Source organism: Chlorocebus sabaeus, chromosome 6, assembly GCF_047675955.1.
Source record: "Chlorocebus sabaeus isolate Y175 chromosome 6, mChlSab1.0.hap1, whole genome shotgun sequence".
Taxonomy (NCBI): Eukaryota; Metazoa; Chordata; class Mammalia; order Primates; family Cercopithecidae; genus Chlorocebus; species Chlorocebus sabaeus.
Window position 1 is genome coordinate 22,631,683 of NC_132909.1, and position 25,385 is coordinate 22,657,067.

Below are 25,385 nucleotides of genomic sequence, written 5' to 3' on the forward strand. Positions count from 1 at the left end.
GCTGGGACTACAGGCGCCCGCCACCAGGCCCGGCTAATTTTTTGTATTTTTAGTAGAGACAGGGTTTCACCATGTTAGTTAGCCAGGATGGTCTTGAACTCCTGACCTCGTGATCCACCCACCTAGGCCTGCCAAAGTGCTGGGATTACAGGCCTGAGCCACCGCGCCTGGCCATACAAATCATCTTTGAATATCTGCTTCATGATAGGTCTTGGAGGTGCCTTGTGGGTGTGGCTTGGAGGGATGGTTACAAGGAAATTGTGGATATTAAGGAAGTCAGGAAAGGAAAAGATCACTCACAATTCAACAATTCAGAGAAAGCTCCTAAGGGACTTTCTGGCTGCTTGATGCCCAGAGGCCAGGCCCTCACTTCCTATCAAGGCTCAGGACTTGATAGAGAATTTAAAGGGGCACCAGAAAAACTCGGTAATCAAGATAAATTTTTAATGTAATATATTTTAAAATACAAATTAATGCATAAAGAAAACACCCATGTTGAACAAAATGGTTACAATTGTGCCTTCTCTTCAACACTACCCCACCCTCCACCCAACCCTCGAGAAGTTTCCTTCAAGTCGAACCTGTAAGATAAAAATAAAAACCTATAAGAGAAAAGATAAAAATGAGCTGGGCACAGTGGCTCACGCCTGTAATCCCAGCACTTTGGGAGGCCAAGGCAGGTGGATCACTTGAGGTCAGGAATTTGAGAACAGGCTGGGCAATGTGGCAAAACACCATCTCTACTAAAAATACAAAAAAATAAAATTAGCTGGGCATGGTGGCAGGTGTTTGTAATCTCAGCTACTTGGGAGGCTGAGGTTGCAGTGAGCCGAGATAGCGCCATTGCACTACAGCCTGGGAGACAGAGGGAGACTCTGTCTCAGAAACAAAAACAAAACAAAACAAACACCTTGGGAATTTCTGGCTCAAGCCTCCGATCCTCACCACCACTATCACCAGGGGATCTTTTTGCTCTTCACCCAAGTCCAGCCAGCATCCCCCACCTGGGGAAATGTGACCAGACTCTCCCCATCTCCATTCTGGGAGTTTTCCCCAAGCCAATCTTGCTGTCCCTGAAAACAGCCTTGGGGTTTCCTATCCTGGTACACCCTCCTACTCTATGGGACACAGGGGTGGTGTCACCCCCAAACCGGGAGCCCTGAGAGAGCATCACCTCTCCCTGAGCCACTTCTGCCCCAACCTGGCGTCTGCTCGGGGAGGGCGCACCAGGGCGGAGACTTGTATGGTGAGCTCAGCTCACCTGCAGGTGAAGGTCAGCACACAGTGGCCACCTGGGACCACATTTTCCAGAATCCTTCAGCCGTCCCGTGATGCTCTGACAGCCAGCAGATCTCATTGGCTTGCAGAGGAGAAACTTGTCAACGTCACTTGGGCATCTTAACAGTGGGCTCCTAAGCTTGGTTGTGTGCGCTGTGCAGATGTCCGAGGCATCCTGTGTGGGCAAAGCCAACTGCTTGCCTGCCTCTCTAGCTCCAAAACTACAATCCCCAGAGGCCTCTGCGGTTACATCCACTACCCACCCTACACACCTTCCGTGTGTCCTGTTAATATCGGTGGCCCCGGTTGGTTAGGCTGGTTGGCATCTGGGGAGGCCTCCCTCCAGGTCTTCCCCACACCTCTGCACCTCGTTACCTGACCAGCTTCAGGATCCACAGCATGCAGCTGCGTTCCGTGAGTGCCCTATAGGCAGGCAGCATGCCCCTCTGTGCATCCCTGTTACTCATGGGGACTCAGGCTGGGAGCCATGGATCTGTCTCAGAACTCGGGTGCTCTCCTGTGGGCACCTCCAGGCCATTTTCCTTTCACTGGAGCCCACAGGGTTAGAGACAAACCCTCACTCTGTTGCTTGGGGACAAGGGCTTCACTCCCTGGCCCGAGCTTGGGGCTGAGCTTGAGGGTGCTGGGTCATCCTGGGCCCCCTCTAGATGGGAATTGGCTGCCCTGGTGATTTCTGTGACATCCCCGACCCCAACTGTGGGGCTGTGGCACGGACTCTGCTTCACCTTGTGGAGAAGGGGTTTCCACCTGAGAGTCAAAAGGTGAGAGTTACCTGTAATTCCATCTTGGATGTCAGCAGGATGGATCCCATTACCTTTTCTTGCCCTAGAGGCTGCCTTGTTGGTACTGGGGAAAGTTCATTCTCGTTCTGGAAGAGGGGCTCATTCGAACAGGGGTCCTCCCTCAGCATTCCTTTCTGCTCCATCCATACCGCAGTCATTCATGCAGTAGTTAATTGTAAACACACATGGAACAGTTTAAATAAAAGTACAGAGATGTGTGCAATGAATTGTTCAGTGATGTGGATGAAGGGCAGGGACAGCAGAGATGCCTGTGATTTCAAGTGGTTGGGGAGGACTCCCAGAAGTAGGGCTGTCTCAGCTGCCCCTGAGGAATTTGGTACCTTGGAGATCCGGGCGAAGGCATTCCAGTGGGAAGCGGAAGCACGCCTAGTCTCAGAGGCTGGGCTCTTGCTGGTGTGGAAGGATTATGGTGGCCAAGGGCCTTCCTAAGGTTGATTTTTAAATATGCTTCGGTGAAGATACAGACTAGCTGTTCACACATAGAACAAGGAGAAGCTTGATATAGGCTGACCTCTGCTCACCACAACCTCTGCCACCAGGGTTCAAGCGATTCTCCTGCCTCAGCCTCCCAAATAGCTGGGATTTACAGGTGTGTGCCACCATGACCGGCTAATGTTCTTGTACTTTTTTTTTTTTAGTAGAGACAGAGTTTCACCATATTGGTCAGGCTGGTGTCGATACCCTGACCTCAGGTGATCCACCCGCCTCGGCCTCCCAAACTGCTGGGATTACAAGTGTGAGACACCGCATTGTTTCTTAGTGTCAGTTAATGTCTTTCTCATTCGGACGTGACCTTCAGGGTCTAATTTTTGTATTTTTAGTATAGCCAAGGTTTCATCATGTTGGCCAGGCTGGTCTTGAACGCCTAACCTCTTGTGATCCATCTGCCTCAGCCTCCCACAGGGCTGAGATTACAGGCATGAGCCAGTGCTTGACCTTGCCTGGCTAATTCTTTGGATTTTTCAAGAGGTAGGGTTTCATCATGTTGGCCAGGATGGTCTTGGATTTCTTGACCTTGTGATCCGCCAGCCTCAGCCTCCCAAAGAGGAGGGATTACAGGTGTGAGCCACTGGGCCCAGCCTCAGTGTAACTCTTTATCAAAATATGTAGGAAAAATTAATTAAAGGGCATAAGCATTGTAATACTTAAGATGAAATCTGTGGCTGAAAGACTGCAAGAAACACATGAAATGTTTCGTTTGGCCGGGTGTGGTGGCTCATGCCTGTAATTCCAGCACTTTGGGAGGCCGAGGGAGGTGGATCACCTGAGGTCAGGAGTTCAAAACCAGCCTGGCCAACCTGAGGAAACCCTGTCTCTACTAAAAATACAAATGTTAGCTGGGTGTGGTGGCTGGCGTCTGTAATCCCAGCTACTCAGGAGGCTGAGGCAGGAGAATCACTTGAACCCCAGGGGGCAGAGGTTGCAGTGAGCCGAGAGGGAATCATTGCACTGCCCTGGATGACAGAGTGAGACTCCGTCTCAAAAAAAAAACCAAAAAAAGGTAGTGCACGAAAGAACCACAATTTGAATAAACAAATTTAAAGGAACTAAGTAACAAATGATTTCCTCTTGTTTCTTTTGGTATGTTATTTTGGGAATGTTATTAATCATGTATGTCAAGGGCATTGGGAAGAATTTTCAGATACTCTGACATGAATGACAGCTTTATCATATATAACAAACCTAGGCTATCTTACAAAAATTAGGTATCACTGCCTTAATCCTGGAAAAGACACCTCTTAGGGTGTAGGGGGGATTTAAATCCTTACAAGATCAACTACACTCCCCACCTCATCCAGATCCTCACAAACCCAAACTGGAAATGCCAGGAAAACGACTGACATCCGGCCACACCACCCACACACAGGCATGGGGAGAGGCTGAACAGAAGAAAGGCTTATGTGCAAGAAATTGCTCCTCAGTGAACAGGGCACATGTGTCCCCACGAACACGCACACACAGGCGGACGGAGATAGGAAGAGAGAGCGACAGAAACACAGAGAAGGCAGAGAGAGAGAAACGAGAGACACCTAAGTGGGCACAGAGACCCACACACAGACACACACACACCCCACCCCACAAAGACACGGGGACATACAGCAGGTAACACCCACCCCCAGGCAGCCCCTGAAGCTGCCGGGTTTTTGCTTTCCGCGACTGCGACCAGCGGTGAGAGAGCAGCCCACGGGCACACAGGCAGACCTGTCCTCTAGATCGCTAGGGCACCACTTTTGGGGAGACTCACCGGCACAGCGTCCGCGCACGCCTGAGGCTGGGATCCCGCGCTGCCTCGTGTCGATCCGTCTGACGTTTCTTCCTCCGAGGTTTCTTCCTGCTGCTCCACCCTCCGCGAATCCCGGCCTCCGGAGACCATCCTGGTAGGGCCCCGGCCAGGCCTGATCTCAGCCCCGACTCGGACGCACGATCACACAGGGCTCCTACTTCGCCAAGTCTCAGGGACCCATCCCCGGGCAACGGTGGCGGTCACTGTGACCGAAGCGGCGGCTCGCGCCTCGCGCATGCGCACTGGTCGCGCCGACCTCCCCCCCTTGCTCCCGAGAGTCAGGCTGCGGACCCTTTAAAAAATGTCGGCGAGGCGGCGGCTGCGGGGACTGGGACGCCCGTGGCCGCGGCCGCGGTTGCGGCGGCGATGGCGGCGCAGCCGGAGGCGGCGGGTGGGAAGAGGACTGCGAGAGGGGCCTGCGGGAGACCCAGGGTCGGACCCGTAGGAGTCCTGTTGTCGGGACTTCCTTGATCGGTCTTCTGCTTCGGTTCCCGGTGGACGGGGAGCTTCCGGGTGCCGGCTGGGCTGTGCGGACTCCTCTTCGGATCCCATGATGGATCCCACCGACCGGGTGATCGGGAATGGGGTTACAATGCAGTGAGGTGGGAAGGGTCTCGCTGGGGCACAGAGAGATCCCCAGGGCCTCAAGGCGTGCCTCACTGACGGCTGAGAAGGCACCGACCCAGGAGCCCACTGCCTCCCTCCTTCCCAGCTAGAGCACTGGCCTGCCTTCATCTCCAAGGCCCGGGGGCTGCGGCACCCCGACACTGCTTTTCGCCACACGTGCCAAGAGAGACAGAGGCGAGTCCCAGGTGGAGCCAGTGTGAGCACACGAGGCACTGACGTCCCCCAAGAGCAGATGGAGCGAGCGTGTGTCTTTGAGGCAGTAGGGGGCGATGGCGAGACGGACAGTCACGTCCAGCCCTGCGCCCGGGGGCCACGGGAGACCTCCCCGACCAAGCTGAGGAAAAGCCAAGCACACCTGAAAACCTGCAAGACAGGGCCTGTGCCCGAGTCCAAGCCACGTTCGGGGATGCCTGCCAGAGGGTCCGTCCGAGAGGTTTCCACAAAGCACCCCCCGCCCCCACCCCCGCCACCGGCTAGGTACCCATGACGCCACCTCCCCTACACCCAGCAAAACCCAGTCCCTTTGGCTCCTTGACATCCGTGGCAGCCAAAAGATTCAGTGCTAGAAGGCGCTTTCCCCAGGAGCAGAGGAAGCGGATGGTCCTCAAGAATCAGAGGGAAGTGCAGGTGGGATGCAACACCGCCTTTCCTAGAAGGCAAATGTCAGGAACGGTCGGGTTGCCTGCCGCTCTTCCTGGACCGACCACGCAACCATCACTTGGGCCATGGAGACCCAGAAAGCTTCCCTGTCCCAGACAGGCATGGAAGCCCAGAGCTCCAGGATCACCACAGCTGCCCCATCATCCAGAAATAGGTTTGGAGAGGGAAACAATCATGACACGGACCCCCACGAAGTTCCTCCCTGATGGACTGGGAAGTCTTCTTTGTTGAAGACATTGAGCCACACGAAGAAACCCCTAGGCTTCTCAGAAACAGGGCAGACAGAGCAAGAGGGAGGACAGAGCAGAGGCCAGAGCCCAGTCAGGAAGACGGCGCAATGCCACCACCACGGGCGTCAGGGGAGGAGGGCCAAGTGGGTGACTGGGCCAGGAAGGCCAGCGTTGGAGTGACAGAGATGCGTGCCCCATCCCGTTGCCGGCTTCCTTCTCCGTCCCTGTGTCGAGCTGTGGCTAGATTCCTCAATGAGGGCAAAGGGCGAGAGAAGTGAGAACCGTCTTCTTGAAGTTCTGTGGGCACCCTCCTGCGGGTGGACAAGGAGCACCTGGGAGGCCTTTGTCCTTGGCTGGGGTGTGGTCGTCTTGATCCGAGCAAAGCGGCTGCTCAGGATGGGGAGGGGATGAAAACCCCTGCGGGTCCGAGGCAGATGCCCACGTTGCCCAGGCCTTCCCAAACCCAAAGTGGAACCGCAGGGAAAACGACTGGCAACCGGCCACACGACCCAGGCAGCGTCGCGGGGAGAGGCTGCCCAGAAGAAAGGCCGACGTGCAAGAAACCACCCTCCGGCGCACAGGGCACAGGTGTCCCCACGAACACGCACACACAGGCGGACGGAGATAGGAAGAGAGAGCGACGGAAACACAGAGAAAAGAGAGAGAGAGAAACAAGAGAGACACCGAGGTGGGCACAGACACACACACACACACACACACACACACACACACACACACACACCCCAAAGACACAGGGACATACAGCAGGTAACACCCACCCCCAGGCAGCCCCTGAAGCTGCCGGGTTTTGCTTTCTGCGACTGCGACCAGCGGTGAGAGAGCAGCCCACGGGCACACAGGCAGACCTGTCCTCTAGATCGCTAGGGCACCACTTTTGGGGAGACTCACCGGCACAGCGTCCGCGCACGCCTGAGGCTGGGATCCCGCGCTGCCTCGTGTCGATCCGTCTGACGTTTCTTCCTCCGAGGTTTCTTCCTGCTGCTCCACCCTCCGCGAATCCCGGCCTCCGGAGACCATCCTGGTAGGGCCCCGGCCAGGCCTGATCTCAGCCCCGACTCGGACGCACGATCACACAGGGCTCCTACTTCGCCAAGTCTCAGGGACCCATCCCCGGGCAACGGTGGCGGTCACTGTGACCGAATCCGCCGCTCCCGCCTGGCGCATGCGCACTGGTTGGGCCCACTGCCCCCTTGCTCCGGAGAGTCAGGCTGCGGACCCTTTAAAAAATGTCGGCGACGCGGCGGCTGCGGGGACTGAGACGCCGGTGACCGTGGCGGTGGCGGTGGCGTCGGCGATGGCGGCGCAGCCAGAGGCGGCGGGTGGGAAGAGGACTGCGAGAGGGGCCTGCGGGAGACCCAGGGTCGGACCCGTAGTAGTCCTGTCGTCCGGACCTCCTTGATCGGTCTTCTGCTTCGGTTCCCGGTGCAGGAGGAGCTTCAGGGTGCCGCCTGGGCTGTGCCGACTCCTCTCCCGATCGGATGATGGATCCGACCGGGTCATCGGGAGTGGGGTTACAATGCAGTGAGGCAGGAAGGGTCTCGCTGGGGCACAGAGAGATCCCCAGGGCCGCAAGGCGTGCTGTCGCCTGAAAATGCACGGACCGATGAGCCATCCGCTTCCCTCCTTCCTTGGTGAAGGAGCGGCCTCCCTTAATCTCCAAGTCCCGAGGGCTCCGGCATCCTGACGCTGCTTCCGGAGACATGGGCAAAGAGAGCCAGAGGCGAGTCCGAGATGGATCCAATGTGACTACACGTGGCATTGACGTCCCCGAGAGCAGATGGAGTGGGCATCTGTCTTTGAGGCAGTAGGGGGCGATGGCGAGACGGAGAGTCACATCCAGCCGTGCGCCCGGGGGCCACGGGAGACTTCCCCGATCACGCTGAGGAAAAGCCAAGCACACCTGAAAACCTTTGAGACGGGGCCTGTGCCCGAGTCCTATCCCAGCCACATTCGGGGATGCTGCCAGAGGGCCCCAGAGGTTTCGACAAAGTACAGGCTGCCCCCACCCCGACACCGACACCGGCTAGGTACCCCTGAGGCAACCTCCCCCGCACCCAGCAAAACCCTGTCCCTTGCCTCCCTGACATCCGTGGCTGCCAAAAGATTCAGAGCTTGAAGACACTTTCCCCAGGAGCAGAGGAACAGGATGTCCCTCAAGGATCAGAGAGGGTGTGCAGTTGGGATGTGCCACAGCCTTTTCTCGAAGGCAAGAAGCCAGCCACAGTCACTTCCCGCTATTCCTAAAGCAATTACTCAGCCATCACTTGGGATGTTGATTTCAAGGGAGGTTCCCTGTCTCAGAAAGGTATGGAAGCCCAGAGCTCCAGATCATCACACGCGCCCAATCATCCCGAGATAAGTTTCAGAGGGAAACAACCATGAACCGCATCCTCACGAATTTTCTCCCTAATGGACTGGGACGCGTTTTTTGTCGAATACATTCAGCCAGACTAAGAAGCCCTTGAGCTTCTCAGAAACAGAGCAGGCAGAGCAAGAGGGAGGACAGAGCAGAGGCCAGAGCCCAGGCTTTATATGGCACAATGCCATTGCCTTGGGCAGGCGGGGAGGAGTGCCAAACGGGTGACTTGGCAAGGAAGGCCAGCGTTCGAGCGCAGAGGCGCTTGCCACATCCCGTTCCCCACGTTCTTTTCCTTCCTTGTTTCCAACTGCGTCCAGATTTCTCAATGAGGGCATACGGCGAGAGGATCGAGAGGAGTGACGTCAATGGGCACCTCTCATGCAGGTGGATAATGAGCTTTTGTGAGAATTTTGTCCTCTGCTGGTGTGTTGTCTCTTGATACTAGCAATGAGGCTGCTCATGTTGGGGAGCTGATTTAATCCCCTGCGTGTCCGATGCAGCTCCCCACATTGCCCAGGTGGTCACGAACCCAAACTGGAACCTTCGGGGAAATGAATGACAACTGGCCACGCGACCCAGGCAGAGATTCGGGGAGAGGCTCAACAGAAGAAAGGCTAACATACAAGGAACCGCCCTTCAGCTCACATGCATCCCAATATACTCGCGCACACACGGACGTAAACAGGTAGAGGGCGATAGTCGAGAAAAGAGAAACAAGAGAAAGAAAGAGACACAACCCAGACATACTGGAGTGGCACAGTAACATTCACCCCTAGGCCGCCCCTGGAGCCTCCGGGTTCTGCTCTCCGCGACAACGACCCTGGGGTGAGAGAGGAGCCCTCGGGCACACAAGTAGACCTGTCCTCTAGATCGCAAGGGCAAGACTTTTGCTGAGACTCACCAGCACACCGTCCGCGCAGGCCTGAGCCTGGGATCCTGCGCGGCTTCCAGGCGCTCCGCCTGAGGTTTCTTCCTCCTGGTCGACCCTCCGAGAATGCTGGCCTCCGGATACCATCCTATCGACGCCCTGGTGAGGACTGGCCTTAGCCCCGAGTCCGATGCGCTCCCACAGAAGGCTCCTCCTTCGTGAAGCCTCAAGGACTCGTCTCCAGGCAATGGTGGCGGTCTCTGTGACGTGAGCGTCGACTGGCGATTCGCGCATGCGCCTTGCCAAGGCTGACTGGGCTCTGCTCTGCGACAGGCTGCAGCCCCTGAAAAAAATTGCTGGGGCTGTGGGTATGAATCGGAGTGTGCGTGTATGTCTTCGGAAGAATGTACCCTGTTCTCTGGAGGGTGGTTTCTGGCTCGTCGGCCTCTTTTTGGTGAGCCTCTTTCTCAGTCTCGGCCTGGCTGCTGTAGCTGGTCGTGTGACCGGAACCGGCAGTCATTTTCCTGGCGGTTGCACTTTTGGTTTCTGAAGGCCTCGGCGAGGTTTGGTGCTGTGTGGGACCCGCAGGCGTTCAAGTCACCTCCCCATTCTGAGTGGCCTTGTTTCTAAAATCCTCCACCCAGGAGCAGAGGACCCGGATCTCTCAAGAATTATAAAGGAAGTGCAGATTATTGCAAAGCACATGGTAGCTAACACTGGATAGACGAGGTGAACACTGGTTTGCTAATTACCCATACTTACGCCCCAGGGAAGGAGAGCCCAGCACACCATGCGGGGTACAGTGCAACAGCACTCAGGAACAAAGTAATCAGGTGGAGGCTATCCCAGGAGGCTTTGTAGTAGCAAGAGTATGGGAGGTAACACCTGGTTCTTGAAGGAGGGTGTGATTGGCCTGTTTGAATAATTCTCCAGGCTGGCTGGAACCTGAGGCCCACTGCTAGGCAGTAAGCAGGTAATGTGCCTGGTCTCTGAGGGGAGTGGTTTGGCTAGGGCAACTTATTCAAAGGAGTACAATGGGGCAGGGAATTTGCAGTTAATCCATTCAGGCCTCCTTGTTTTCCCCCAGTGTCAGGGCACGTGTAATACTGAGCCTTAATCTTAGGCCTTTTACCACACTTGACTTCTTGATGCCTTGACATCTCTTGGCAATACTGAGACTTCTAGAGTGTAGAAGTTTTACTGGATGGAAGGTCTTGACTGCAAGTTGCCCACGTTTCTGGCTCGTTGAAGAAAGAATTAAACAAACTACATGAAGCAACAAAAGAACCAAGCCATGAAAGAAGAAAGAAGCAACGAAACCGCAGATGTATTGAAGCTAAAGTCCACTCTACAGAGCCAGAGCCGACTAGAGCAAGCGACTCAAGAGCCCAGATTACAATGTTCTTTAGGGTTTTTATTAAGCTAAAGAATTTGATAACACCCACAGGTGCCCTTTGGAGGCCTCCAGTTGGTTACACCCTATGAAGGATTGGCCCGTGGCCACTCAGGCTGAATTGAAGACTTCTGTCTTGTTATCACAGGAGTAAGGATGTCACCTGTGTGCTGCTTAACCTGGCCTAGAACTTGCTGCACCTGCTGTTCTTTTGCTTCCACCTTAACCCTTGGTTATGCTCATTTTCTTTCCTTTCTTTCTTTCTTTTTTTTTTTTTTTTTTTGAGATGGAGTCTCTGTTGCCCAGGCTGGAGTGTAGTGGCGCCATCTCGGCTCACTGCAAGCTCCGCCTCCCTGGTTCACGCTATTCTCCTGCCTCAGCCTCCCTAGTAGCTGGGACTACGGGCGCCCACCACCACGCCTGGATAATTTTTTGTATTTTTAGTAGAGACGGGGGTATCACCGTGTTAGCCAGATGGTCTCGATTTCCTGACCTCGTGATGTGCCTGCCTCAGCCTCCCAAAGTGCTGGGGTTAAAGGCATGAGCCACCACACCTGGCCAAAGTTTTTAAGTTTTTTTTTAATAAAATAAAATATGTGAGTATAGGCCAGGTGCAGTGGCTCACGTCTATAATCCCAGCACTTTGGGAGGCTGAGATAGGAGGATCACTTGAGTTCAGGAGTTCAAGACCAGCCTGGACAACACAGCAAGACTCCACCTCTAAAAAAAAAAAAAAAAGTGTGCATGTGTGCGTGTGTGGGTGTGTGTAATATGACATAAACAAGTGTGGGTATATCAGTCATTGTTCACCAGTTACTGATGCTGTATAATACACCACTCCAAACTCAGTATTATAAGACAAACATTTTACCGCGCTCACTGATCCTGTGGGTTGGGAATTCAGACAGGTCACAGAAGAGATAGTTTGCCTCTGCTCCTGATGTCTGTGGCCTCAACCAGGAGGATTCAAAGGCTGGAAATAACCTGATGCCTGAGGGCTGCAAACCTACGAAGCCTGATTTGCACACATGTCTGGCACCTGCGGTGAGAGGACTCAAAGACTGAGACTAGTAGCTTCCCCACGTGACTTGGCTTCCTCATAGCATGGCGGCTCACAGCACTTGGAACTTCTTACATGATGGCTCAAGACTTCAAACAGGAGTTTCAGCTAATGAGGTGACGGCCACAGTGCCTCTTATGATTGAGGCTTGGGAGTCACACAGCATTGGTTACAAACAATAAACAAATCCAGATTCACGGGCAGAGGAGTGAGACTCCACCTCTTAAAGTGGGAATGGCAAGATTCTAGAAGAACATATAGGACACGCCTATTGTTGCAACTATCTTTGGAAAATACAATCTGCTGCAATCACCTTTGGAGACTAGGAAACCAATGCAGTATTCTGAAACTCATAATTCTGAAAACTAATGAATATGAATGGAAAGAATCAAGCATTTATCCTCACTTTCCTACACATACTATCTCTCTGAGTAATCAGATCGTTGATGTGGGGAGATTTTATTTTTATAAAAGGACTCCAGTAATAGAAATTCTAGTAATGGAAATAAAAGGATTCCAGTAATAGCTGAAAGAGAGACACAATAAGAAGGTGATCGTTTTGCAACTCCTAACAACATAATGAATGTAGGCAATGATCATCAATGAATGCATGACATTATGCAAAAGGCAATCACTTTACAATGGATAAATCATATTGATGACACTTAAGCCCACTAACAAATCTGATCACAAAAACAGTGACAGGCCGGGTGCGGTGGCTCACGCCTGTAGTCCCAGCACCTTGGGAGGCCGAGATGGGTGGATCACGAGGTCAGGAGATCGAGACCATCCCGGCTAACAGTGTGAAACCCCGTCTCTACTAAAAATACAAAAATTTGGCCGGGCGTGGTGGTGGGCGCCTGTAGTCCCAGCTACTCAGCAGGCTGAGGCAGGAGAATGGTGTGAACCCAGGAGGCGGAGCTTGCAGTGAGCCAAGATCGTGCCACTGCACTCCAGTCTGGGCGACAGAGCGAGACTCCATCTCAAAAAAAACAGTGACAAGCAGACCTTGCCAAAATAATTGAACTTGAATTTGATCAAGCCCCTAGGGCAGAGTTTCTTAACTCTGACACTATTTACACTTTGGACCAGATAATTGCTTGTTTGGGATGGAAGGAGGCTGTCCTGTACAGTAAAGGATGTTTAGCAGCACCCTGGCCTCTAGCCAATAGGTGCCAGCAATACCATCCTTCCTTCCAGTTGTGACAACCAAAAATATCTCCAAACATTGCCAAACGTCTTCTAGAGAAACAAAAAAACACACAAACAAAACCACAACTGGTTGAGAATCACTGCTCTAGTTAATGACCAGATATTTTAGAGAAAATACAGAGCATCTAATTTGTTAATCAGTACCATGGGGGTGTACTCAAAGGCAGTATGTGGAACCTCTATTATGAGTTAGTGTTTGATTTCTCCAAAAAATAAATAGCAAGAAAAAAGGGAAGTCAACAGATTAAAAGATACGTAAGAGACGGCTGGGCGTGGTGGCTCATGCCTGTAATCCCAGCACTTTGAAGGCCGAGGCAGGCAGATCATCTGAGGTCAGGAGTTTGAGAACAGCCTGGTCAACATGATGAAACCCCGTCTCTTCAAAAATACAAAACTTTGGGAGGCCGAGATGGGCAAATCACCTAAGGTCAGGAGTTCGAGACCAGCCTGGCTAACAAGGTGAAACCCCGACTCTACTAAAAATACAAAAAATAGTTGGGCATGGTAGTGCACGCCTGTAGTCCCAGCTACTCAGGAGGCTGAGACAAGAGAATCGCTTAAACCCAGGAGACAGAGGTTGCAGTGAGCCGATATTGCGTCACTACACTCCAGCCTGGGCGACAGAGCAAGACTCTGTCTCAAAAAAAAAAAAGAAAAAAATTAGCCAGGCCTGGTGGCATATGCCTGTAATCCCAGCTACTCGGGAGGCTGAGGGGGAAGAATTGCTTGAATCCAGGACGTGGAGGTTGTAGTGAGCTGAGATCGTGCCACTGCACTCCAGCCTGGGAGACAGAGTGAGACCCCGTCTCAAAAAAAAAAAGGGAAATATAAGAGCTTTATCCTCTAAGCCCAATGTGTAGATCTTGTTTAAACTCTAATTTGAACAAATCAACTGCAACTGATTATGTGATTTTAAGAAATTGTTCATTTTCTTTTTCTTTTTTTTTTTTTTTTCTGGAGATAGGATCTTGCTCTGTCACCCAGGCTGGAATGCAGTGGTGCAATCATGGCTCACTGCAGCCTCAAATTCCCAGGCTCAGGTGATCCTCTCACCTCAGCCTCTCAAGTAGCTGGGACTAAAGGTGCACACCACCATGTCACACTAATTTTTGTATTTTTTTGTAGAGACGGGGTTTTGCCATGTTGCCCATGCTGGTCTCTAACTCTTGGACTCAAGCGATCCTCCTGCTTTGGCCCCACAAAATGCTGGGATTACAGGCATGAGCCATGGCACCTGGCCAGGAATTGTTCATTTTCTTCAGGTGATAATATGAAAATTGTCTTTTAAGAAAAGTTCTTAAAAGAACTATATTTCATACTGAAATATTTATCGATGAAATGTCTGGAATTTTCTTTAAAATAATCGAGTGGAAATAGAGATGAAACAAAACTGGCCATGTGTTAATTGTTAAAGCTGGGTTCACTGTACTAGGCTCTCTGCATATATGATGTTGGAAGTATCCATAATAAAGAGCTTGAATTAAAAAAAAATTACCTCCTTCCAAGTACTACTCAAATCAGTAAGCACTAATTTGGAAGGATGTCTGTAAGGTCTTCCCTAGAAACACAAGCTTAAAAACAAAAAAAATTACATATAATTCTAGTAAAGGCAAAAGGGAACAAAACTCACTCAATATATTTTGAGCAAGGAGAGAAGTAAAGGAAACTTACTAGACTTTTAAAATGGATAACCTTGGGGAGCTGGGAATATAAAATAACAAGAAATATATGTATATTGGTCTCTGCCCCAAGCTCCTGGTCTATAGCTCCTTAAAACCCTTGGGTACTAGGAGGATCATTTGTTCTAATATCTGGTCTTTGACCCTAGTTCCTAACACAGAGTTCTCAAATCCCTTGGGATTTCCTGGCTGATAGGAGCATGTTATGTTCTAATGAGGTGACTTCTTGGTGGGCTCCTGGATGGCCTCAGGATGTGATATGAGGGTTGGAACTTTCAGCCCCACCCCTTGACCTCCGGGGAGGGAATAGCAGCTGAAGGTTGAGCTGACTGCCAATGGCCAATGATGTATTCAGTCGTGCCTATGTAATGAAACCTCCATGAAAACCCAAAACGACTGGGTTCACAGAGCTTCCAGATTGCTGAACACGTGGGGGTTCCTGGAGGATGATGTGCTGGGATGAGAGCATTGAAGCCCAGTGCCACTTCCCACATATGTTGCCCTAGGTACCTCTTCATGGAAAATCTTTGTAATATCCTTTTTATTTATTTATTTATTTTTATTTTTTGAGATGCAGTCTCTGTTTTTCACCCAGGTTGGAATGCAGTGGCACGATCTCGGCTCACTGCAACCTCTGCCTCCCGAGATCAAGCAAGATTCTCCTGCCTCAGCCTCCTGAGTACCCGGGAATACAGGTGCCCACCACCACACCTGGCTAACTTTTGTATTTTTAGTAGAGACCAGGCTGGTCTCAAACTCCTGACCTCAGGCGATTCACCCGCCTCAGTCTCCCAAAGTGCTGGGATTACAGGCGTGAGCCACTGCGCTCAGCCCTTTTTATTTAAAAAAAAAATTTTTTTTGAGGCAGGGTCTCGCTCTGTTGCCCAGGCTGGAGTGCAGTGGTGAGATCTGGGCTGACCACAACCTCAACCTCCTGGGCTCAAACAATCCTCCCACCTCGGTCTCCCTAGTACTAGGACTACAGGCATGCACCACCACACCAAGCTAAATTTTGTATTTTAATAAAGACAGGGTTTTGCTATGTTGCTGAGGCTGGTCTCAAACTCCTGGGCTCAAGTGATCTGCCCACTTCAGCCTCCGAAAGTGCTGGGATTACAGATGGGCACCACAATGCCCAGCTGTAATATCCTTTATACTAAATGGACTAATGTTAAGTAAATGGTTTCCCTGAGATCTGTGAGCCCTCCTAGAAGATTAATCAGACCTGAGGAGAGGATGTGGAAACCCCAAATTTAGAGCTGGTCAGAAGTACAGGTCACCACCTGGCCCTTGAGATGGTCATCTGAGATGGAAGGATCCTGTGGGACTGTTCCCTTAGCCTGTGGGATCTGACGCCATCTCCAGGTAGGTGATGTCAGAACTGAACTGAACTGTAGGACGCCCAGGTGGTGTCTAATGGGGAACTGCTTGTGTATGGAGAAAAACCCCACACATCTGGTGTCAGAAATGTTCTTTATTGAGTGCTTGAGTGGTGTGAGAGTAGGAGAGACCTCGTCTAGGGAGAGGGAGAATTTTATCTTTGCAGAATGTCACTGTTTGCCCTCATTATTCAAATGAAAAAAAAAAAAAAAAACTTTCAGCATATGCTGCTTTAATATGGCATCTGTCCATCCCATGAAAGTCGTTGACATCGCCCACACCACACTTGCCTGGACAGCCAGGCCCTGTCTCCCAAGACCCTGCACTCTACTGTACCCTCCTTTATCCCTAATCAATCCTGTTCTACCTCTTCCTCCTCAAGATAGACACAAAACACCTTCTCCTATATCCTTACCCCCAGCTTTCAACCAACCATCTTATTACACCCTGGAAATGTCTACATTGCAGAAATTGCTTATGACCATGTTGTTTTCGGTCATAAACTGTAAATTTCTTTTTCCTTTGCTTTACCTGTTTTTTTCAGACAGAGTATCACCCTGTTACCCAGGCTGAAGTGCAGTAGTAAGACCTCAGCTCACTACAACCTCTGCCTCCTAGGTTCAAGAGATTCTCCTGCCTCAGCCTCCCAAGTAGTTGGGATTAAACTAAACTAAACTATGGGGTTTGGAGGGCTCCTGGATTATTGAACACGTAAAGGTTCCTGGAGAGTGGTGCAGCCAGAGAGGGCATGGAAGCTCTGCACCCCTCCCCCATCCCTTGTCCTATGCATCTCTTCCATCTGGCTGTTAATCTGTATCCTTTGCAATATCCTTTATAATAAATGGGTAAACATAAGTAAAGTGTTTCTCGGAGTTCTGTGAACCACTCTAGCAAAATACTCAAGCTTGAGGGGTCGAGGGAACCCCAATTTATAGCCAGTAGGTCAGAAGCACAGGTCACATCCTGGGACCTGCAATTGGCATCTGAAGCAGGGGGCAGTATTATGGGACTAAGCCCTTAACCGATGGGTTCTGCTGCTATCTCCAGGTAGAGTCGGAATTGCACTGAACAGCATACCCAGCTGGTGTCCACTGAAAACTGTTTAGTGTGGGAGAAAAAAAAAAAAACCTCACATTGGTGAGTGGTGTGTAAATGTAGAAAGAAAAACACCCTGGTTTTTTCCTACCTTTAACTAAAACCGCTCATGACACCATCATGCTCTCACAACCTGGGCAACACAGACACTCCCTCTATACCTATTGACATACAGTCAACAACATAAGCAAGAGTCATACACAGTCAAGAAAAACCGTTCACGTGGTTGCAAGTGGCCACACACCTAATGCTGTCACAATCATGCACAACGTCAAACAGCCGGCTAGCGCCACACACGCACGCACACACGGAGATGCGCGCGCACACCCACTTGTGCACAGAGACGCACACACAGACACGTGCGCACACAGAGACGCAAACACAGACACACGTGTGCACACAGGCAAACAGACACGCAGAGACGCACACACAGACACACGTGTGCATACAGGCAAACAAACAAGTGCCAGAGACGCACACACAGACACACGTGTGCACAGAGATGCAAACGCAGACACACGCGTGCACACAGTGACTCGCGCACACACAGACACACGCGCGCGCACAGGTCTACCCCGCGCCAGCTCCAACTCCAGCAGCCTTGGAGTTCCCGCCCAGCCCCGGGCTCCTGGCTCCCTCACCGACTGCATCTCGCGGGGCGATCCCGGTCGGGTTCCGCCTGAGCCAAGGCCCCGCACCCAAACCGCGACAGCGGACCCAGAAGCCCGAAGCCCGCAACCCGGCGAAGGAACCCGGACTCAGAGTAGCCTCCGGCACAGAGCCCTCCAAGAGAAGCAGCCCGGGACCCCGACAACCGTGGACAGAGCCGAGGGGGCCATAAACCCAAACTAGGCAGCTCGAGGCATCGTCAACGGAGGGTCCTTAAGAGACCCTGCACCCAATCACCTAGGCACCAGGGACTCTGCCAAAGCACGAATTCGGGCAGGTGGTAGCCTCGAAGCTGGGAGGCTGCATCACAAGCCTCCTCCTAGATGCGCGGTGGACCCTGGGAAATGTAGTCCAGCGCAAGCCACCACCTAGATGCGCCGTGGACCCTGGGAAAGGTAGTCCAGCGCAAGTCGCCGCCTGGATGCGCGGTGGACCGTGGGAAATGTGATCCGGGTTTTCTGCGCGGGCGTCTTAGGCGCGGAGCTTTCGGGGTTGCAGTGACTGTCCTCCCTTCGAGCCCGCCAGATCGGATCCTAGAATGTCCGGCCGCAGCCCCTTGGCTTAGAACTGGGCCTCTAACGCGGCTGGGGTCATACACGCCCTTTAGGCGCGGGTTGGTGCACGCGTTGGAATCTCAGGGGAGGCAGAAAACCCTGTAGCTCTAAACCCAGGGAGCTGCCAAAGCGATTCAAAGGAGCCCGGGAGACCCCGACTCTGCGCAAATGCAAATCCATGGCTCTGGCAAGGGCAGCGAGGCTCGCCGGGTCTGAGGCCGTCGTTCCCTAAACTCAAAAGAAATAAAACGTCACATGATAAAATAATTAGAGTTTCCAACAGTTTCCAGCCTAGCCACTGAACAGTAGGGATTCAAGAAAACAAAACACAATGAAGATTACCAAATAATGGCCGGGCGCAGTGGCTCACGCCTGTATTCCCAGCACTTTGGGAGGCCGAGGTGGGCGGATCACAAGGTCAGGAGATGGAGACCATCCTGGCCAACACGGTGAAACCCCGTCTCTACTAAAAATACAAAAAAATTAGCCGGGTGTAGTGGCGAGTGCCTGTAGTCCCAGCTACTCAGGAGGCTTAGGCAGGAGAATGGCATGAACCCAGGAGGAGGAGGTTGCAGTGAGCCTAGATCGCGCCACTGCTTTCCAGCCTGGGCGACAGAGTGAGACTCCGTCTCAAAAAAAAAAAAAGAAAGAAAAAAGAGAAAAAAAGAAAATTACCAAATAATACGAGAAAAGGTCCCAAAACTGACCGTCAACAAGATGAAAGTCTATCGAGTACCAACCACAGTGGATGAAAAACGACACGTTCTAAGGCGTAGAATTCGACGATTCCTTTTTATTTATTTATTTATTTATTTATTTATTTTTTTTTTTGAGACGGAGTCTTGCTCTGTAGCCCGGGCTGGAGTGCAGTGGCCGGATCTCAGCTCACTGCAAGCTCCGCCTCCCGGGTTCACGCCATTCTCCTGCCTCAGCCTCCGGAGTAGCTGGGACTACAGGCGCCCGCCACCTCGCCCGGCTAGTTTTTTTTTTGTATTTTTAGTAGAGACGGGGTTTCACCGTGTTAGCCAGGATGGTCTCGATCTCCTGACCTCGTGATCCGCCCGTCTCGGCCTCCCTAAGTGCTGGGATTACAGGCTTGAGCCACCGCGCCCGGCCTATTTATTTATTTTTTAAGACGTGCTCTTGGTCTGTCGCCAAGCTGGAACGCAGTGGCATGATCTCGGTTCACTGCAAGCTCCACCTCCCGGGTTCAAGCGATTATCCTGCCTCAGCCTCCTGAGTAGCTAGGATTACAGGCACGCACCACCACACCCGGCTAATTTTTGTATTTTTAGTAGAGACGGGGTTTCACCATGTTGGCCAGGATGGTCTCGATCTCTTGACCTCGTGATCCACCGGCCTAGGCCTCCCAAAGTGCTGAGATTACAGGCCTGAGCCACCGCACCTGGCCTTCTATTGGAGTTTTAGCTACCCTCCCAGCGCCCCCAACACGCATGTCTTCACAGGACCAGACCTAGCTTCACTTTGTGGTGAGGTGGCAAGAATAGAGAGAGAGAAAGAAAGAGAGGATACCCCCTGCCCCCAGCCACTCAGACACACAGACAGGGGATCCATGGGTCTTTTTTCTTGGTTCGGTTGACAGCTATGGCAGTGGCAGAGCAGCCTAATGACTGGGGCTGTTGGTGCAAGGCCAATAGAGAAAAGAAGAAAAACAGAAAAAAGGAAAGGCTGGGTGTGGTGGTTCACGCCTGTAATCCCAGCACTTTGGGAGGCCAAGGAGGTTGGATTCCTGGAGCTCAGGAGCTCGAAATCAGCCTGGGCAACAGAGTGAGAACCCTGTCTCTATAAAATGTTTAAAAATTAACTGGGTATGGTGGCTCATGCTTCTAGGCCCAGCTACTAAGGAGGCTGAGGCGGGAGAATCACTTAAGCCTAAGGGGTCAAGGCTGCACCGAGCCAAGATCGTGCCACTGCACCCCAGCCTGGGTGACATACCAAGACCCTATCTCAAGAAAAAAAAAAGGACCCCTCTCTCACTCTGTCACACCGGGTCCTCTTTTGGACTCCTCTGGCTGGAAAGAAGGCGTTTCTTGTAATTTTTGCTCCCAGAATGCATCACACAGCTCTGAGACTTCCCTCCTTCCAAAGCCAGAAGATAAAGGAGGAAAATACCCCAGCAAACATGTGGTCATAGTGTCCATTCTTCACGTTTTTAACTCCCTTCACATCTGCCTGCTAGTACCTGCATTTCTGAATCTTCAAGTGGTTTCTTTTTGTATTCACTCTGGGGTGACAGAGATGCTGAAATGTGCTTATCCCGTCTTGGTCAGTAATGGAAGTCTGCCTTCCCTGAGGATTTGAAATGATCCAATTTGGGCCTGGCACGGTGGCTGACGCTTGTAATCCCAACACTTTGGAAAGCCGAGGTGGGTGGATCACCTGAAGTCAGGAATTTGAGACCAGCCTGGCCAACATGACAAAACTCCGTCTCTACTAAAAATACAAAAATTAGCCAGGCGTGGTGGAGGATGCCTGTCATCCCAGCTACTCAGGAGGCTGAGGCAGGAGATTCGCTTGAACTTGGGAGGCAGAGGTTTCAGTAAGCCAAGATCATGCCACTATACTCCAGCCTGGGGGACAAGAGCGAAACCCTGTCTCAAAAAAAAAAAAAAAAAAAAAAGACCAAAACCAAAAACCCAACATTTACTCTCAGATAATTTCAACAGAACACAATCTTAGAAAATAACACTTAAAATGCCCTGGGTGCAATCTAAAATTATTTGAAATATAAAGAACTGGGAAAATGTGATGAATTATCAGGGAAAAAGAAAATCAGCGGATGACCACATCAAGAGAAACAGATACTGGACTTACACAATGACTTTATGAACATGGTTTCATGTGCTTGCTGGACACCTCTATTATCTTTTTTGGAGAAAATAATTCTATTTATTTGCCCATTTTTATTTTCATTTATTATTTTTTTCGAGACAGTCTTGCTCTGTCACCCAGGCTGGAGTGCAGCCTTCAGCCTCCAGTGAGGCTCACTGCAACCTCCACCTCCCGGGTTCAAGTGATTCTCCTGCCTCAGCCTCCCGAGTAGCTGGGATGATAGGCACGTGCCACTATGCCTGGTAATTTTTGTAGTCTTAGTAGAGACGCGGTTTCACCATGTTGGCCAGGCTGGTCTCAAACTCTTGACCTCGTGATCCACCCACCTCAGCCCTCCAAAGTGCTGGGATTACAGGCGTGAGCCACCATGCCCAGAAATTTGCCCATTTTTAATAGGTTTTTTTTGAAATGGAGTCTCGCTCTGTCACCCAGGCTGGAGTTCAATAGCTTGATCTTGCCTCACTACAACCTCCACCTCCCGTGTTCAAGTCATTCTCCTGCCGCAGTCTCCCAAGTAGCTGAGACTACAGGCATGCGCCACCACATCCGGCTAATTTTTATATTTTTAGTAGAGACAAGGTTTCACCATGTTGGCCAGGATGGTCTTGAACTCCTGACCTCAGGTGATCCACCCGCCTCGGCCTCCCAAAGTGCTGGGATTACAGGCGTGAGCCACCATGCCTGGCCCAGATGATTTCTAAATATTTTCTCCCATTCTGCATGTTGAATTTGTTTCTTGATAGTGTCTGATGCACAAAGTTTTAAATGTTGACAAAGCCCAATTTATCTACTTTTGTTGTTGCTGCTTATACTTTTGGTATTATATTTACAAAATCATTGCCAAATCTAAGGTCATGAAGATTTACTTCTATGTTTTCTTCCAAGAGTTTTATGGTTTTGTATCTTGTTTAGGTCTTTGGACAATTTTGAGTTAATTTTTGTATATGGTGTGAAGCAAGAGTCCAAATTCATCTTTTTACCTCAATTACCGCAGCCTTTTTTTTTTTTTTTTTTTTTTTTTTTTTTTTTTTTTTGACGCTCTTGTTGCCAGGCTGGAGTGCAGTGGTGCAATCTCGGCTTACTGCAACCTCCACCTTCTGGATTCAAGCGATTCTCCTAGCTCAGCCTGCCAAAGTGCTGTGATTATAGGCGTCCACCACCACACACAGCTAGTTTTTTGTATTTTTAGTAGAGACAGGATTTCACCATGTTGGCCAGGCTGATCTTGAACTCCTGAACTCAGGTGATCCACCCGCCTCAGCTTCACAAAGTGCTGGGATTACAGGCATAAGCCACTGTGCCTGGTCCCAACATTTTTTTTTTATACAGTCTTGCTCTTACCACCCAGGCTGAGTTAAATGGCACGATCTCGGATCACTGCAACCTCTGCCTCCTGGATTCAAGTGATTCTCCTGCCTCAGCCTCCCAAGTAGCTGGGATTACTGAGTAGCTGGGATTACTGGCCCCCACCACCACACCTGGCTAATTTTTGTGTTTTTAGTAGAGACAGGGTTTTGCCATGTTGGCCAGGCTGGTCTCAAATTCCTGACCTTGTGATCTGCTCACCTCGGCCTCCCAAAGTGCTGGGATTACAGATGTGAGCCACTGACCCCACCATCATTTTTTAAGGGAATTATTCCTTCCTCCATTAAATAAGTTTGGCACTCTAGTTGAAAAATCAGTTGCCCATAGTGTATCAATTGATTTGCTATCCTAGTTTGTGTTGGTATAACAGAATACCCGAGTCTGGTTGAATATAAGGAACAGAAACATATTGGTTCACAGTTCTGGAGGCTGGGAAGTCCACAACTGAGAGGGTGACATCTGGTAAGGGCCTTCTTGTTGTGTCATCCCACAGAGGAAGGACAAGAGAGAGCAAGTGGGGACAAAACTTGCCCTTTTATCATGACACCAATCCCACTCATGAAAGTAGAGACTTCATGGACATCTTTTTTTTTTTTTTTTTTTTTTGAGATGGAGTCTCACTCTGTCTCCCAGGCTGGAGTGCAGTGGCACAATCTTGGCTCACTGCAACCTCTGCTTCCTGGGTTGGAGTAATTCTCCTGCCTCAGCCTCCCAAGCAGCTGGGATTACACGTGTGTGCCACTACACCCAGCTAATTTTTGTATTTTTAGTAGAGACGGGGTTTCACCATGTCGGTCGGGCTGGTATTGAACTCCTGACCTCAGGTGATCCATCCATCTTGGCCTCCCAGAGTGCTAAGATTACAGGAGTGAGCCACCACACCCAGTCCCTTCATGGCCATGTTAAAGGGACTCAACGTTTCATGCCATTACCATGGCAATTAAATTTCAACATGAGTTTTGGAAGGGACATTCAACCCATAGCATTTGTGGACTCTCAATTTTCTTCCTACTGATCTATGTCTTCATCCTTTTGTTTTTCCTTTTTTTTTTTTTTTTGCAACAGGGTCTCACTCTGTCACCCAAGCTGCAATACAGTGGTGCAATCATGGCTGACCACAGCCTCAAACTCCTGGGCTCAAGCAACCCTCCCAGCTTACCTTCCCAAGCGGCTGGGACTACAGATGTGTGCCACATGCCCAGCCAGAATCTTCTGTAGATTAGTCATAATACCTAATACAATGTAAATGCTATCCAAATAGTTGTATATTAACATTTGTATTTTTTTAATTGTTCTATATTTTAAATAATTTCCATCCAGGGTTCGTTGATTAATGGATGCAGAACCACTGGATACAGAAGGCCAACTGTATCATAAAGAGAACGCCTTAAAATGTGAAATGTGTGTGCAGAGGGAAAGCAGAGAAAAAGATGGGGTACATCACATTAGAAAGAACAGATTCAGACACTTAAGTATCTAATTTCTCCAAAAAGGCTAAAAGATAGTGATGTAGTACCATTTAATAATTTTTTTTTTTTTTTGAGATGGAGTCTTGCTCTGTCGCCCAGGCTGGAGTGCAGTGGCTGGATCTCAGCTCACTGCAAGCTCCGCCTTTCGGATTCACGCCATTCTCCTGCCTCCGCCTCCCGAGTAGCTGGGACTATAGGCGCCCGCCACCACGCCCAGCTAGTTTTTTGTATTTTTTAGTAGAGACAGGGTTTCACCGGGTTAGCCAGGATGGTCTCGATCTCCTGACCTCGTGATCCACCCGTCTTGGCCTCCCAAAGTGCTGGGATTACAGGCTTGAGCCACTGCGCCCGGCCTCATTTAATAAGTTTTTTCTTTAAGGTTTCAAAATCAAGCTCAAATGCTGTGTATTATTGACATTCACCATTATTCAAGAAAACCTTTAATAACACTCTTCATATTACACTGTGATGAAAATATTTAAAAATTTTCAGGAAGGGCTGGTTTACAAAACAGAACTCTGTCTAGGGTCTGAGCCATTTTTCTCATACCCGTCCCATCCTCTCTCCCTTTAACAGCACTGGGAGCAGTGACATAGCTCTAGGTTAAGACCAACACACAGGTGTTGGCATCTAATGCACTGAACTGTGCAAGTTCTGGGAAGTTGTTTTCTCTTTTTAAAAATAAAATTAGCCGGGCATGGTGACTCATACCTGTAACGGCAGCACTTGAGGAGATCATGGGAGAATCACTTCACCCCAGGAGTTTGAAACTAATCTGGGCAATATACGGAGCCCCCATCGCTACAATTTTTTTTTTTTTATTATTAATTAGCACAGCATGGTGGTGCATGCCTGTAGTCCCAGATACTTGGGAGGCTGAGGTGGGAGGATTGTGAGTCCAGGAGACAGAGCAGACTGCAGTGAGCCAAGATCCTGCCATGGTATTCTGGCCTGGGCAACAGAGCAAGATTAAAAAAAAAAAAAAAAAAAAAAAAAAGATATTATCAAAAATTTAATATTTAATGCACACGTTTCCCATGTATGCAGGAGAGGAAAACTGACATTCCAAAATCAGCATAACTGAAAAAGACCAATTATATGAAGCCTGTGTATGTATAACAAAAAGTTAAAATTTTCTAAACTCATTCTGAAAAATGTTAGAAATAAAAAGACACAGGTCATATAGTGTGGTGCCCAACCTTTTTGGTACCAGGGACCTGTTTCACGGAAGACAGTTTTTTCACGGACGGTTTGTAGGGGGTAGAGGAATGGGGATGGGATGTTTTCAGGATAAAACTGTTCCACCTCAGATCATCAGGCATTACATTCTCATAAGAAGCGCACAATCTAGATTCCTCACATGCATACTTCCCAATAGGGTTCACGCTCCTATGAAAATCTAAAGCCACCACTGATCTGGCAGGAGGTGGAGCTCAGGTGGCAATGCTCACTCACCCGCCGCCCACCGCCTGCCATGCAGTTGGGGGGGGGGAGTTGGGGACCCC

The 25,385-nt window shown here is 50.4% G+C and overlaps 2 protein-coding genes across 4 annotated transcripts; both read right to left on the reverse strand.

Moving 5' to 3' along the window:
• Positions 1–420: 420 nt before the first annotated feature.
• On the reverse strand, positions 421–4,958 carry LOC119621738 (uncharacterized). Of its 3 annotated transcripts, XR_012093188.1 has the most exons (5): positions 4,348–4,958; positions 2,423–2,527; positions 2,072–2,215; positions 1,262–1,453; positions 421–581 (listed from the first exon to the last, which is right to left on the reverse strand). XR_012093188.1 is itself a non-coding variant. In XM_037991595.2 (4 exons), exons 1-4 carry the CDS (start codon positions 4,474–4,476, stop codon positions 534–536), a joined length of 513 nt encoding a protein of 170 aa, XP_037847523.1. In that variant the 5' UTR covers positions 4,477–4,958; the 3' UTR covers positions 421–533. The 3 variants fall into 3 exon arrangements, 2 of the variants coding, with proteins under 2 accessions (XP_037847523.1, XP_037847525.1); XM_037991595.2 differs by lacking the exon at positions 2,423–2,527; XM_037991597.2 differs by lacking the exons at positions 2,072–2,215; positions 2,423–2,527.
• A 1,678-nt stretch (positions 4,959–6,636) lies between these two features.
• LOC140711869 (uncharacterized) lies at positions 6,637–11,398 on the reverse strand. The gene is made up of 2 exons (XM_073016605.1): positions 9,185–11,398; positions 6,637–7,803 (listed from the first exon to the last, which is right to left on the reverse strand). The coding sequence occupies exons 1-2, from the start codon at positions 9,443–9,445 to the stop codon at positions 7,144–7,146; spliced, it is 921 nt and encodes a 306-aa protein (XP_072872706.1). The 5' UTR covers positions 9,446–11,398; the 3' UTR covers positions 6,637–7,143.
• Positions 11,399–25,385: the final 13,987 nt, after the last annotated feature.